The sequence below is a fragment of the Geotrypetes seraphini genome, chromosome 3 (genome assembly GCF_902459505.1).
Source record: "Geotrypetes seraphini chromosome 3, aGeoSer1.1, whole genome shotgun sequence".
In the NCBI taxonomy this organism is placed as follows: Eukaryota; Metazoa; Chordata; class Amphibia; order Gymnophiona; family Dermophiidae; genus Geotrypetes; species Geotrypetes seraphini.
Genome location: NC_047086.1, coordinates 341,488,091 through 341,502,923, shown reverse-complemented (window position 1 = coordinate 341,502,923; position 14,833 = coordinate 341,488,091). Strand labels below are relative to the sequence as shown.

The window sequence follows — 14,833 nt, the reverse complement described above, 5'->3', positions numbered from 1 at the left end:
CATTGAATATAGACCAAGTCTGCGGCGGTCAAAACAGCGGTTAGGGAGGCCAAACTTCGAGTGGAAGAAACTTTAGCAAAGAACATCAAAAAAGGTGACAAATCCTTCTTTAAGTATATTAGTGACAGGAAAAAGAACACAGATGGGATAGTACGCCTTAGAACACCGGACGGAAATTATCTGGAAGCAGATTCTGATAAAGCCAAACTACTGAATGAATACTTCTGCTCCGTCTTCACCTGCGAGAAACCAGGGCATGGGCCACAGCTGGAAGCAACACCAAGCGCGGAAGACCCGTTTCAGAAATTTGAGTTCACACCAGCTGATGTTTACAGCGAACTGTCAAGACTCAAGGTGAACAAAGCCATGGGACCGGACAATTTGCACCCAAGAGTGCTCAGAGAGCTGGCTGATGTCCTGGCGGAGCCGTTATCCATGCTCTTCAATCTCTCCCTAAGTAAGGGGAGAGTCCCCCTGGACTGGAAAACAGCTAATGTCGTCCCTCTGCACAAAAAGGGTTGCAGGGCAGAGGCTGCGAATTACAGGCCGGTGAGTCTCACATCAATAGTGTGTAAACTCATGGAAACACTACTTAAACGTGAATTAGACACGATCTTGGATGAGGGGAACCTAAGGGATCCCAGTCAACATGGTTTTACCAAGGGTAGATCCTGCCAATCCAATCTCATAAGCTTCTTTGACTGGGTAACAGGAAAGCTAGACTCGGGAGAGTCTCTGGACGTCGTGTACTTAGACTTCAGTAAGGCTTTTGATAGCGTCCCACATCGCAGGCTGATAAGCAAAATGAAATCGATGGGGTTAGGCGAGACACTGACTACATGGGTCAACGATTGGCTGAGTTGCAGACGTCAGAGGGTGGTGGTCAACGGCACCCTCTCTGAGACTTCGGAGGTGACCAGCGGAGTGCCGCAGGGCTCGGTCCTAGGTCCACTCCTTTTTAACATATTCATAGGGGACTTGACTCGAGGGCTTCAAGGTAAAGTAACATTATTCGCCGACGACGCCAAACTATGCAATATAGTAAGTGAAAGCAACTTGCAAGACAGTATGGCGCAGGACCTGCTTACATTGGAATGCTGGTCCTCGACCTGGCAGCTGGGCTTCAACGCTAAGAAATGTAAGGTCATGCACCTTGGTAGCGGTAATCCATGCAGAACTTACACCTTGAATGGAGAAACATTGGCTAGGACTTCAGTAGAACGAGATTTAGGAGTAATCATCAGTGCAGATATGAAGGCTGCCAAACAAGTGGAGAAGGCCTCATCCAAGGCAAGGCAGATGATGGGTTGTATCAAAAGAAGTTTCGTCAGCCGGAAACCTGAAGTCATAATGCCACTATACAGAGCCATGGTGAGACCTCATCTGGAATACTGTGTGCAATTCTGGAGGCCACATTACCATAAAGACGTGCTCAGAGTCGAGTCGGTTCAGCGGATGGCCACTAGGACGATCTCGGGGCTCAAGGGTCTCTCGTACGAAGAGAGACTGCACAAACTGCAGCTCTACACTCTTGAGGAACGTAGGGAGAGGGGGGACATGATTGAGACATTTAAGTACATCACAGGACGTGTCGAGGTGGAAGATGACATTTTCTTTCCCAAAGGACCCTCGGCCACAAGAGGACATCCGCTCAAACTCAGAGGAGGGAAATTTAATGGCGACACCAGGAAGTACTTCTTCACGGAAAGAGTGATAGATCGCTGGAACAAGCTTCCGGTGCAAGTGGTTGAGGCCACCAGCGTACCTGACTTTAAGAATAAATGGGACACCTACGTAGGATCACTACGAAGATCAAGTTAAAGAATTGGGTCATTAGCACACAGACTAAATTGGGTGGGTCAGTAGAGTGGGCAGACTTGATGGGCTGTAGCCCTTTTCTGCCGTCATCTTTCTATGTTTCTATGTTTCTATGTTTCCATATCTGGGTGTTCAGTTCATCACTTTGCAGACCCCTCCCATGCCCAACAGGGCTTATTCTAGGTGTTTTTGACTTGGACGAAAAGTTGAACGAAAATGTGGCTTGGACGATTAGATCAGCAGGGCGTATAGTTAGACAATTTTCAAAATGAAAAAAAAATTTGGACGTATTTTTCGAAAATGTGTCCTGAGTTATTTTTTACTTTGGACAACTTGTGACTTGGACGAAAACGGACTTAGACGTTCCTTTCGATTATGTCCCTCCATGTCTCTGGCAATATACTACCATACCATACAGTTTCTTATACCCCACAGAATTTCAACAAGGATTCAATGAGGTTTACAGTATAGATTCCCGTAAAATTAGATTTCATAAGTTAAGCAGATAGTCAAGAAAGATCAATAGAAAAAGATATGTCTTTAACATTTTCCTAAACTGATAATGCGACTCAATTTGACACAAACTTAATGCTAAAATATTCCAAACTCTGGGTCCTTGATATTCAAAAGTTGATTCATAAGTTAATCATATATTATCACATATTTACAATGAACATTTAAAGGAGAAGGAAAATTAAGTGTGAAATGCTGCACTGATCTTGAATTATTAAAAGATCTCATAATATTAATACTATATTAACCCCCTGAAATTTAGGGCCTCTTTTACGAAGCCGCGCTAGTGGCTGTGCTGTGCTAATGGCCCCGAAGCCCATAGAGATTTAAAGGGCTTCGAGGCCATTACCGCGCAGCTTTGTAAAACAGGCAGTTAGTCCATACATAGCCTTATAGAATATACAAGCAATCTTAAATTTAATTCTCTTTTTCAATGGTAGCCAATGTAACTCTTTTAAAAGTGGGCTAGTAGTCTTTTCAAATTGATTTAATTGAAAAATTAATCTAGCCGCAGTATTCTGGAGTAACTGTAATTCCCTATGCTCTTTCTCTGTTAAACCACATTAAAGAGAGTTACTGTAATCCAAGTATGTAAGCGAAACAGCCTGTACAACAATTCTAAAGTTAACCTGGCTTAAAGTTGATCTTATTGTTCTAAATTGCCTTAATCTAAAAAAAAATTTCTTAACCAGAGAATTAATTTGATCAGCAAAGGTAATATTCATCATGAATCTCCTTCAAGATCAGAATCTATAATAACACCTAGCACTTTTGATATTCTCTCAGTCTTAAATTTCTCTCCTGTCATCAACACAAATTCAGTACAAGGAAGTGAGTTATAATCAACAAACTAAAACAATCTAGTCTTCAGTTTATTAAGCTTTAAGAAATTCCTCTGTATCCATGTACTCTGATCTTCTATAATACTCTTTACATAATGTATCATCAAAAGAATCTCTTATCTGACAAAGCTAAAAAAATATCTGCATAAGAAAATACATGAATCTGAGAAGAAAAATTTATACCCAAAGCTCATAATTATATATTAAACAGAGGGGGTTAATGGAGAGCCCTGCGGAATTCCACAAAAAGCAGTCCAAACTTGATTTACAACTATCCTTTCTCACTTCATATGTTCTATTCTCTTAAAACTCTGCAAACCATTTCAAAACCATATCCTGTAGACCCAATTCACTTAGCTTAAGAAGAAGCAATGAGTGATCCACTACATCGAATGCAGACGAAATAGCAAACCATTTCCCAATACGCAAGTAAAATTTCATTTTAGATGTCAATTCCATGTTGGGTGTCATGGAAACCATCAACAAAGGGCAAAAATTCTGATACTTGTAAATTAACACAAAATTCTAGTAATTTAGTAGGGCAAAGAATTCCCGCCACTGGTCTATAATTCTCCACTTTAGTTAAATCCAATCCCAAAGCTTCAGGTATAGGAGTCAATGCAATAGAAGGCAAAGTTTTAGCATATATACCATTTTCCAAAGTTACATTAACAAAGGCAGTCAACCACACCAAAAAAATAGGAGTACTCTCCAACATACTAGATGGACAGATATCCAAACAGCAGAATATTTTTTTAAGCCTCTTCAGCAAACCAGATACTATATCTGGAGTAACAATAGCAAATTTGCTCCAGCATCTGTTAATATACTTTCTATCATATTTTCATTTAAAACATCTGTTTCAATAAAATCCTCCATCATATGTGTAAATGACTCTCTCACTAACTTAATCTTCTCTTTAAAGTAAAATGCCAAATTTTCTACATCAGGTTGCTGTGTAGTTGAATCAGCAAAAACATCTTTAGTAGATACCAAGGTGTATAAAATCTTAAAAAGACATTTTGAATAATTTCTTGAATGATCAATTAAATTATCTATATATAATCTCTTAGCTTCATACACTGCCAACTTATTCTGTTTAATTTCCTTTCTCCATCTTATATAACAATCCTGACTCTGATGTTTCCTCCAAGATCTTTCCATTCTTCTTAACTTAGGGGTCCTTTAATTAAGGCGCGCTAAGTGATTTAGCGCGCACTAAAGATTATCACGCACTAAATGCTATGGCATCCATTTTATTCTATTGGCGCCTTAGCATTTAGTGCGCGTGCTAAATTGGTTAGCACGCCTTAATAAAATGACCCGTTAGTTCTTAATAAAATAATAAAGATTTAGAAAACCAGAGATTAAAAGTGCTTCTGCAATCATGAAAATCAAACATCATGACCATAGAAGCACTTTTAATCCTGGGTCACTTCTTTTAAAGCATAGCATTAGCAATTTAGAGTGGTCCTAGTACGTGTGGTTATCTAAGTCACCATTGTCTCTACAATATTTAAGACTCCTGATGCAGGCCAATGCAGCTGAAACATGTTCATGTCAAGTTATTGAAGTGAATAAAAGAGAACCTTGAAACGTACAAAACTCATCTGTCTTGATTAGACATCTCCATTGTTTGTTTGGATGGGCTAGTGAACCATAGATAGGAGGACCCAGGCCTATAAGCCACTCTAACCACTACATTTATGGTGGAAAGTGTGAGCCCACCAAACCCTACTTTACTGCCATACAGATGCCACCTGCAGCAGAGCTATTGGGATCTAGTAGGTTTTGGAGGAGCTTTGGAGGGCTCACTGTAAATTAGAAGGGGTATATGGTGAGATGTATATCTGGCACACTTTATGTGACGTTTAGAGCAATGCCCTCAAAGGTGCCAGTCCATTAGAATAGTGGCCCCTCCCACATCTAAATGGTGTTGATTTGGATGTTTCTAACCTAGACATTTTTGTGGTCTAGAATGGTGAATAAAGTTAGATAACCTGGTGGTCTAGACGTTTTGGTGGCCAAAACATCTAAGTAGGTGATTTTTTATTTTTATTTTTTGGAAATGGACATTTCTGTGATTCCAAGTATGGATGTTTACAAGGAAACATCCAAATCAGACTTAAGGCATTCTTTTAAGAAAATGGCCCTCCATATTTCTCTTCTCTATCTTATATAACATTCCTGATTTTGATGTTTCCTCCAAGCTCTCTCCAACCTCCTTGCCTTTGTTCTTAAAACTAATAATGGTTCTGAATACCATGGATTATTTTTCTTTTTAATTCTACAACCTTAATTGGAGCTATCTTTTCTAAAATTGATGTTGTTAGGTCCTGCCAAGAAAGTAAAGCCTTATCCACATCATCACTCATAGGTTTTAACTGATCCATAATCACTTGCCAAAATTTTTCTCTTGGTATCTTACATCTTTTCATATATATTACTATATATTACTTCAAGATGTAAATTCAGGACCCTAAGAGCTCCTTTTACTAAGCTGCGCTAGCGGTTTTAGCGCGTGCTAGATACTAACGCCTCCAATGAGCTGGCGTTAGTTTTTCCGCATAGAGCAGGGGTTAGCGCATGCTAAAAATACTACTGCAGCTTAGTAAAAGGAGCCCTAAAACTATCAGATTAGTAAAAGTTGTTGAGCAGTGAGAAACAAAATTTTAATAATTTATCCTCTATCTCATTTCAATTACCAGGTGGTCTATATATCAAAAGAATACCCAGCTCCTGTCCTCTTTCCAGATTCTGCATACAGCAGCAGACCATATATTCTAATCCCTGATCAATAAAACTATCTTATAATCTTACTGAAAGAAATGACCTATATAATAAAAGTAGTCCTTCACTTCTCTTTGATTTTCTAGGGCAATGAATCAGTTTGTACCCCAGAGAGCAAATATCAACTACAATAGGGGAAATCCAAGATTCAGTTACACGTACCAATCCTGCTTGATAACTATTTATCAACTCTTTTAAAATTATAGTCTTATTACAAACAGAACTTGAATTCAGATATAAACATTCTATTGGCACATATTCCTCATCTAAGATTCCTTCCGAACAGCTTATTATCTGTTTTAAATTCCCACAATTCCTTTTCTTATATTGATAAAATCACTTCTGGAACTTGCAGTACAATATCATAATCAAATAAATTACCCTGCGTATATCTAAAATCTCCTTGATATTTAAAATTACGCAATCTATTCCATGGCATTAAATGAAGGTTTCTCCTGCAGCCTGGGCACTAAATGTTCCGACGCTGCTCCAAGTTCGTAAACATACTCTGAGGTCTCTTCACCTATGTTGGCTTTTTCAAAGCTGTAAGTAAAGGTTTCTACCATGAGCCGTCACGGTAGATGCTCCGACGCTCATAGAATTCTAATATATGGACATCTAACTTCAACTTCAGAAGGAGAAGGGATGTTTATGTCCAAAAGATGGAATTTTTTTATTTAGACCTGATATTTGATACATCCAGATTACAGAAAGGTGCTCTGATTGAGCAGCTGACAACTGGAGAGATAAAGGCATGACACCTACTTAATCTGTCAGAGGTTGCTGCCCCTCTACTTCACCCAAATGTGAAACTGCCAAGCACTATGCCAGCTTCAGGCACTATAGACATTCATGGTGCCTAATGATTCGTACAGCAGGCTGAGAGCAAATTCTATGAGCATCGGAGCAGCATCGGAGCATTTAGTGCTTCGGGCCACGGTACAAACCTCTACCATGGCTTAGTAAAAAGGGGGGTAAATTACATAACATTTCTTCAAATAGAACTGTATACTCTTCCTACTATCCCTGCATTAAAAAGCAAACCTATAGAAGCTAACCAATAAATCCGTAGCCACCTCACTTTTCTAAAATTCTCAATATGAATCTACTCACAAAAAAATTCAATCCTTAAATAATAGAGTTGATTCAGTCCTCACAAAGGGCCACAAAAAGGGTGCTTTGGCAGGGCCCACCGGTGAAAAGGTCTGCCTGACCATCATCCCTCTTTTAAGGCAAAATCTCAGTGCCTGATGTTGGGTGGGCGGGGCCAAATGCCATGGTGGAAAGCGCACAGTTCTTTTCAAACAAACTGCACCAGACAACTATGGAGGGACTGCTGACAAAAACTTTCTCCTTAGCTAGCTGGATCGCTAAGCTGCTTGCTGCCAGAGAAGTGTCAAAATGTCAATTGCCTGACCGTCGGCCCCCCTCGTACAAGTGAGAAACTAAAAAGTAATATCTGTTTTCATGGAAAGACCTAAAGCAACCATCTTATGATAAATTGTGAAATTTGATCTGCTTGACGTATACATATGAATGGTATTATGCCAAAAGATCTAATTCAATTTGTAAATTAACTAGTAAATGGTCTACATTGAAAATATACCTTCTCAACATTAAGTAGAGCTAAATAAGTTTAATCACTTGTGTATCTTTAATGCTCATTATGTGTTATTGTTCTATTTCCCTCCCCCTCCCCCCAATATTATGTACCTCTGGTTTAATAACTGTTCAGTCTTTGTCCATTTTATGTGACAATTGCTTATTGTGTATGTTTTGAAATTTTTCAATAAACAAAGACAAAAAAATAAAAAGTAATATCTGCAAAAGAATGTGTGAATAATGTCTGTTAACATAGGGATCAACATACATCCTTACTTCCATATGACCATAAGGGCCATTTCATACTATTTATGAGTAATAATTCACAGCCATTTCAGTTCACCAGATCACAGGCATAATTTTATTTATATGCACTTATAGCACATTCATTCACACTCCTTATTTAAGGACCCTTGAGAAAGGCCTCTTGGTCGAAACACAGACCATGTTGGGTTTCGTGTCATTTTATACATAGAAGAGTTTGTTTCCCTTTAGACATCCAACAAAGATCTCTTCATCCAGATCATCTGTTCCACTCTCCTGTTGGGTTGTTTTTTGGGGGCTCCTTCCATTAGTTGTGGAACTTGAGGTTTCTTAGATTTCTTTCTATTTTATTGTACCCAAGTGTGCTGTGTCTTTGCTTTTAAAGGCAGTGTATTATATACCTGTAAATAAATAAAAATAAATAAATCACCAGTCAAGTAAGATTCTAGTTTTCTCCAGAATGTACACCTCTAGTAGAACTGTACTACATGTTTTTAATTTAAGATTTCTACTTTCTTTCTTATTCTCTCAACTTCTGTAGCTTTATCCGGTCATAACAGCATTCAAGCAAAAATATCTACAAAATAAGTTTCAAGTTTACTAAGTCTTGATATACCACTTTTACAAACCAAAGCGGTTTACATCTTTACACTGGAATGATTTAAGAAGCACAAGAGCTCCTTCTATATTACAATAAGAAATATGATCTGATATACTTCTTAACTTAAACTTATTGCAAAATTAGGAAATCAACCACCTTTCTGTGGACCTCCATGCACTCTTAACTACTATCTCTTCCCAAAATTATTCAGCTATGCCTGTGTAAACCTTAAAGTATTTACCCTGCCAAATCCCTCATCTTCTATCATTAATTTCCATAGCCTTCAATTTGCCCTATTAAATATTTATTCTTTCATCTCAATGGCACTAACCCTCAGAAAGTCAGTGAAATCCACAGCTGAGACCAGCATAATGGCCCAGTGTCAGTGCTGCCTCCTTCTTAGTAAGAAACCTGAGTGTGATTTCCAGTGTATTTTTTTCTAGCAAAAAAGGTTCCAGGCCATTCTTCAGGAGTGGGATGATCACTGAGGGACTTACCCCAAAATAGCCAAGACCTTTGCAAATCACCACAGAACCAATGGCATGCAGAGCCTGGAACTTTTTACTAATACCTAGGGACCGTGGAAAAAGTGCCAGTACATGATACCCACGACCCCTGAAAAAAAGCCCTGGTGATTTTTGACCCAGCTTCAGGTCCTTGGGTCACATGGTGTTGGGAGGAGTTGCAAAGGTAGAACTCCCAGTCTCCAGGAATAAGGAATCCGAGCCATCATGTAAGAGTAACACCTAATATCTAACTAGAATTTATTTTATTTTTAAATTAAATTAAATTAATTAATTTTTAATCTTTTAAATTTATAATTAATTATTATGTTATTTTATTGTAAAGTAATCTTTGTTTTTATCCTCACTGAATACTTGTTAGGATATACATATCTTGTCTCTATCTCTATCTTTCTATCTTCAATGGAGTTCCTTTCATTAATCAATTGTCGCATTGTAAACCGCTTAGGTCAGTAAAATGCTGGAGCGGTATATCAAATCATAATAAACATAAAGTCAAAGTCAAGATCACATTTTTTTGATATACTGTCCTGTACACTGTATTTGTATACTATAGTTTATATACTGTACTGTATACTGAACTTGTATACTATACTGTACACCATGCAACATGGTCTGTGTTTCGACCAAGAGGCCTGTCTCAAGGGTCCTTAAATAAAGAGTGTGAATGAATGTGCTATAAGTGCATATAAATAAAATTATGCCCGTGATCTGGTGAACTGAAATGGCTGTGAATTATTACTTTATTTGATATACTGTAATGTAGGCTGGTTCAAGGGTGCACTTGTACTAGATTCCATTGGGAGTCACAGTCTGTGTCTCTCGGCCAGAAGACTGCCATGACAAGGATTGGTCTGGATGGGACTGGGAAATAAAATGGGAATTTAAAATAAAACATGTAGGTTTGAATGAAGTCTGATGGTACCCTAGCATGGCAGGCTAACTGAGTTGGAAATCCCAAAGAAGCCAAGAAGAAACCACTAGGCCACAAAGTAAATCTTGTTCAATGAAACCCGCAGTATTACCTCGTATCCTGGTGCCCATCCTGAGTAAGCTTCACTATCATCCGCAGCAGCATCTCGGTATTGTCTTTGGTCCCTGCAAGAAGTTTTTCTCCTCCGAGCTGCTCCACCACATACAGCAGGTGTTCTGCAGTACACTTCCGAACAGTACTGTTACGGTGGCTACAAAACCAACAAAGAGATGCATATCTCAAACATCAACCGATTTAGCCAAAATAAGGGCTGTCTTAAAAATGTATCCCCTCTAAGGGTTTTTTCTTGGATTCTACTGCATCAGTGTAGAAGAGAAACATTGTTCCACCCCCCCCCCCCAACATCCCCTCCCCTAGAAAACAAACAGCTTGGACTTATATAAGAACATAAGAGTTGCCATACTGGGACAGACCAAAGGTCCATCAAGCCTAGTATCCTGTTTCCAATAGTGGCCAATCTAGGTCACAAGTGCCTGGCAACATCTCAAAAGAGTAAAACAGATTTTATGCTGCTTATCATAAAAATAAACAGTGGTTTTTCACAAGTCTATCTTAATAATGATTCAGGAACTTTTCTTTTAAGAAATTATCCAAACCTTTTTTAAACCCTGATAAGCTACGAGCTCATAACTGCTTTCACCACATTCTCTGGCAATTAACTGAGGAGTTTAATTACACGTTGAGTGAAGAAATATTTTCTCTTCTAAAAACTGCATTCTGCAGAAATATAAACTTTAATTAACATCTTTGTAAAATTGTTACTTAAATGCATTAGACCAGTGGTCTCAAACTCGTGGCCCAGGTACATGCGGTCCGCCAGGTACTATTTTGAGGCCCTTGGTATGTTTATCATCACAAAAGTAAAATAAAACAGTTTCTTGATCATATGTCTCTTTAGCTATAAATTACAATATTATTAAGACTTAGCCAAAAGGAAAGATTTGTAAACTATAAAGAGTTTTACCTCATGCAAAATTGTCATTTCTTTAATAAGACATTAACTATTTTTTTCTGAAGCCCTCCAAGTACCTACAAATCCAAAATGTGGCCCTGCAAAGGGTTTGAGTTTGAGACCATTGCATTAGACCATTTATATGTGTATGTATACTCTATAAATGCTGCACATCCTTTTTTATACTATAGGCCACATGGCACATAACACATGCTAATGTCTATTAATATGAGCTGAGTTTTGGTAACAAAGCTCCTAAGTTAGATGTCCAAAGAGATCATTTTTAAAAAGGTTAGGCACCATCTCAATTATCTTTTTAGACACCTAACATAGGGGTCTTTTGACTAAGTGTAGCATGGTGACTAGCTGAAAAGGTTAAGACAGAGGGAACAAAGATGAATTGATTAGAGATTCATTGGTTGGGGACTTTTGGCTTAAATAATCAGATTGAATGGAATGCCTTTTAAGATTTTTTTAAGAATTAGGTCTTGTGCCTTTAAAATGATGTCATCGCAGCTTTGTTACATGATTGGCTGAACCAACATTGTTAGCATCTTATTTAAATTCAGCATTATTTTGACATTACCCTGCTGTTTAAGTCTTTAAATCTATGAATTGCTATGCACCTTAGAAAGTTATTGTTTCACATTGCAGCTAGGTGAACTGATTATAATGTTTTTTGCTGATGCATATTTTTTGATTCACAGATTTTGGATGTAACGATTGTCATCATTTTTACCTCTTGAGTTTGTCACTTTTGAAGCAGGTATATATGACCTGGCGAATGAGTATTTTGAATAGAAACCCCTGATGCGGCAAATGTGAAATGGAGGCATCGTCGGGTTCCCCATTCAAGATAACTGGTATTATCCACATTTTCGCGGCAAAAGTTTTTAAGAACTGATACGTGTATGCAGTGGCGTACCTAGGGTATGTGGCACCCGGGGCCCATCATTTTTTGACACCCCCCCCCCCCCCCTCATGTAAAATTTTTTTTTTTTTTTTTTTTGCAATAACCATGAAATGGAATAAATGGTCAGAATAGAAACAGGCAGTGAAAATTTTCTTTTTTTTTTTTTTTTTTTTTCCCAAAGTATTTTTATTGAGAATGGCAAAAGGTCCAGACAAGCAACCATGGTCTGTACAGAAACTTATACATTATCAAAAAGAACACAGAATGAGAGTAACAGCAACAACAAGCATGAACAAGCCTCTCCCAAGAGAAAATTGCCAATGAGAGGCATAGCAATACACAACAAAAGGCCAAAACTTGGGGCAAGCAAACAAATCCCACCCCAGAACCCACAAGAATAATAAGCCGGACTAGACCCTCAGCCATATTTTATAATGAAAAAAAACCCCCACAAGCAACAACACCCAGACCGCTCACCAGACACACCAATCCGCACAACAAGCACCCAAGAAACACCCAGCCACCACCCAGACAAAACTACCAGACACACCTACCCCACCAAGCCCAGACCCAACCCCCCCTCCCCAGAGAGTGCAAGCGCAAAGTGGACCGTGAAAAGGGCAGCTGCAGAAGTGGAAAGCCCCAGATAAGTAGGTTAGCTAAAGAAAGCCCACAGATAGAAGAAATCAGGATAACAGAAGTTCCAACAAATGCTCCCACAGAAAATTTTCTTTTATTGAACCTCATTTATGTAACCATTATTCCAAACATAACATAACATAAATTATGTCTGAATTGTCATGACATCAGAAGTACATATGGAGTAGTTGCAGGTGATGCTTGGGACAGTTCTGATTATGTTAGTTTGGTTTTATGTGTTTTTTTAATAGAAGGGTTTTTATTTCGTTTTTTAAGGTTTTGTAGTTTGTGGTCGAGGTCAATAGGTTGTAGAGTTGGGGGTCAAGTGTTGCAGCTCGAATGGCTAGGAGGTTGTCGAACAGTTTTTTTCTTTTGACGTTTTTGGTTGGAGGGTGTGTGAATGGTGCGTGAGTTCTCCTATGTCTGTTTGAAGTGGATTGAATTATTTAGCTGAAGAAATTAGTTACCCCCCCCCCCATTCCACACACATTAATTCTCTTCCATTTTTGTTCCCATTATAAAAAAACACTGATAAGTTCCCAGGAAAAAAATACATTAAAATAAGAAGTGAAAACAAAGGCCCCTACAGATGAGAACATAACATAAGAATAGCCTAACTGGGTCACACCAATGGTCCATCATGCCCAGTAGCCCATTCTCATGGTAGCCAATAGTGCTGCCCGATTCAGAGAAAAATATTTCATTCGATCCGATTCACCCTGTTGAATCGATTTTTCGATTAGATTCACTGTTAATGACACCGCTTTTTAAGTTTAAACAAAGTATAACAATAAATTTCACAACAACAATAAATTTCACAAAGTACTTAAAAAAAAAAAAATCACATTTTTCCATTAAAGCAGTTCTGGAGACATTTGCTTGAACAGTCTTTTTTCCCAGTCCATAAGCAAGCAATATGAAAAAGATTTCCTTAATTATCTACTCAAACATTTTTGCTATTTACTTTCATTGTACCTATACTATTATTCAGTAGAAAAAATGGACTTAACTGTGCAGGAAATGAATCTCCTCATACACCCACCATATAGTGCAAAAATGTGCAAAGGTCTGTTTTTTTCTTTCGATCACTACATAGCCTAATGCCACACAAGCAGCGCTGTTACAAACATATTCTGAAGGTCAATGCTAAGGTTGACAAAGTTTCCTTCCTTGGACCAGAAGGAGATACTGACAAACCACTGGAAGAGATTCTAAAACAACTACCCAGAAATAACACCCAAAGACCCACTCAGTGTGTGAACCAGTTGAGTGGAGTGGACTAACTGGGGGTGGAAATGGGCCCAGAGTTTGCTCAGCAGAATTTCCCAGACTACCTCTTCCTCTCAACACACTGACATGCTACCACCACCACCAACACTAGGAACACCTCACCGAGTATGCCAGCAATGCTTATAAACTTTATAAAACACATTATTATATTTTCTTATAAAGCATATATTTTAACTGAACTCAGCCTTGCCATTCACAAAAATAGAAAAGTTCCCATTTCAAGCTGTCTCATGTACACTTTTCAAATCTAACATATTGTAACCACAAAACAGAAAATAAAATTATTTTTTCTACCTTTTGTTCTCTGATCAATATTCAAATCTTGTTGGTCCCAGGCTCTTGTTGTCTTGCTTGCCAGGGTCTCCTTTCTCCGTGCTAACCATCCGTCTGCCATCTCTGTTCTCCCCTTCCGTTTCCCTTCCCTCTCCCGGAGATCTGGCATCTTTCCTTTTTTTTGTCTCCATCCACAGATTCACCTTTTCTCAACTCCCCACCACCCCAGGATCCACCATCTCTCCCTTTCTGTTCCCAACTATCCTCCTATCCAGTATCTCTATCCCCCCTCCACACCATCCCCTGTTTCCAAGTTCTCTCCCTTTCTGTTCCTTCCCTCCCTAAATCCCATTATGCACCATCTCTCTCCCACTCCTCTGTTTTTAGACCCATTATTTCTAACCCCCAAAGTCTGGCATATGCATGTATCTTTGAACCCCCCCTTCCCTCTCTCCCTCTGTGTACTTTTACACCAGGACCCCCCTCCCCCGAAGGTCTGTCCCCCCTCCGAAGGGCTACACCCCACCCCTGAAGACCTGCACCCCCCGAAGGACTTTACCTCCCACCCGAAGGTCTGTCCCCCTCTGAAGGCCTAAACCCCACCCCTGAAGGACTGCCCCCCCCCCCCCCCCGAAGGCCTGCACTCCCTTGAAGGTCTGCACCCCCCCGAAGGCCTGTCCCCCCCTTGAAGGCCTGTCCCACCCCCTTGTAGGCCTGTCCCCCCTTTAAGGCCTGCCTGCCTGCCTTTCCCCCCCCTTGAAGGCCTGTCTCCCCCTTGAAGGCCTGCACCCCCCCTTGAAGGCCTGCACCCCCCCCTT

At 39.3% G+C, this 14,833-nt stretch overlaps 1 protein-coding gene across 2 annotated transcripts in view; it reads right to left on the bottom strand.

Moving 5' to 3' along the window:
• TOGARAM2 (TOG array regulator of axonemal microtubules 2) overlaps positions 1-14,833 on the bottom strand; it is a 203,215-nt gene that overhangs the window by 24,562 nt on the left and 163,820 nt on the right. For both annotated transcript variants that reach the window (XM_033935971.1, XM_033935970.1), the window contains exon 14: positions 9,980-10,138. In XM_033935971.1, the coding sequence (XP_033791862.1) occupies positions 9,980-10,138 (159 nt within the window). The remainder of the gene's footprint in view (positions 1-9,979; positions 10,139-14,833) is intronic.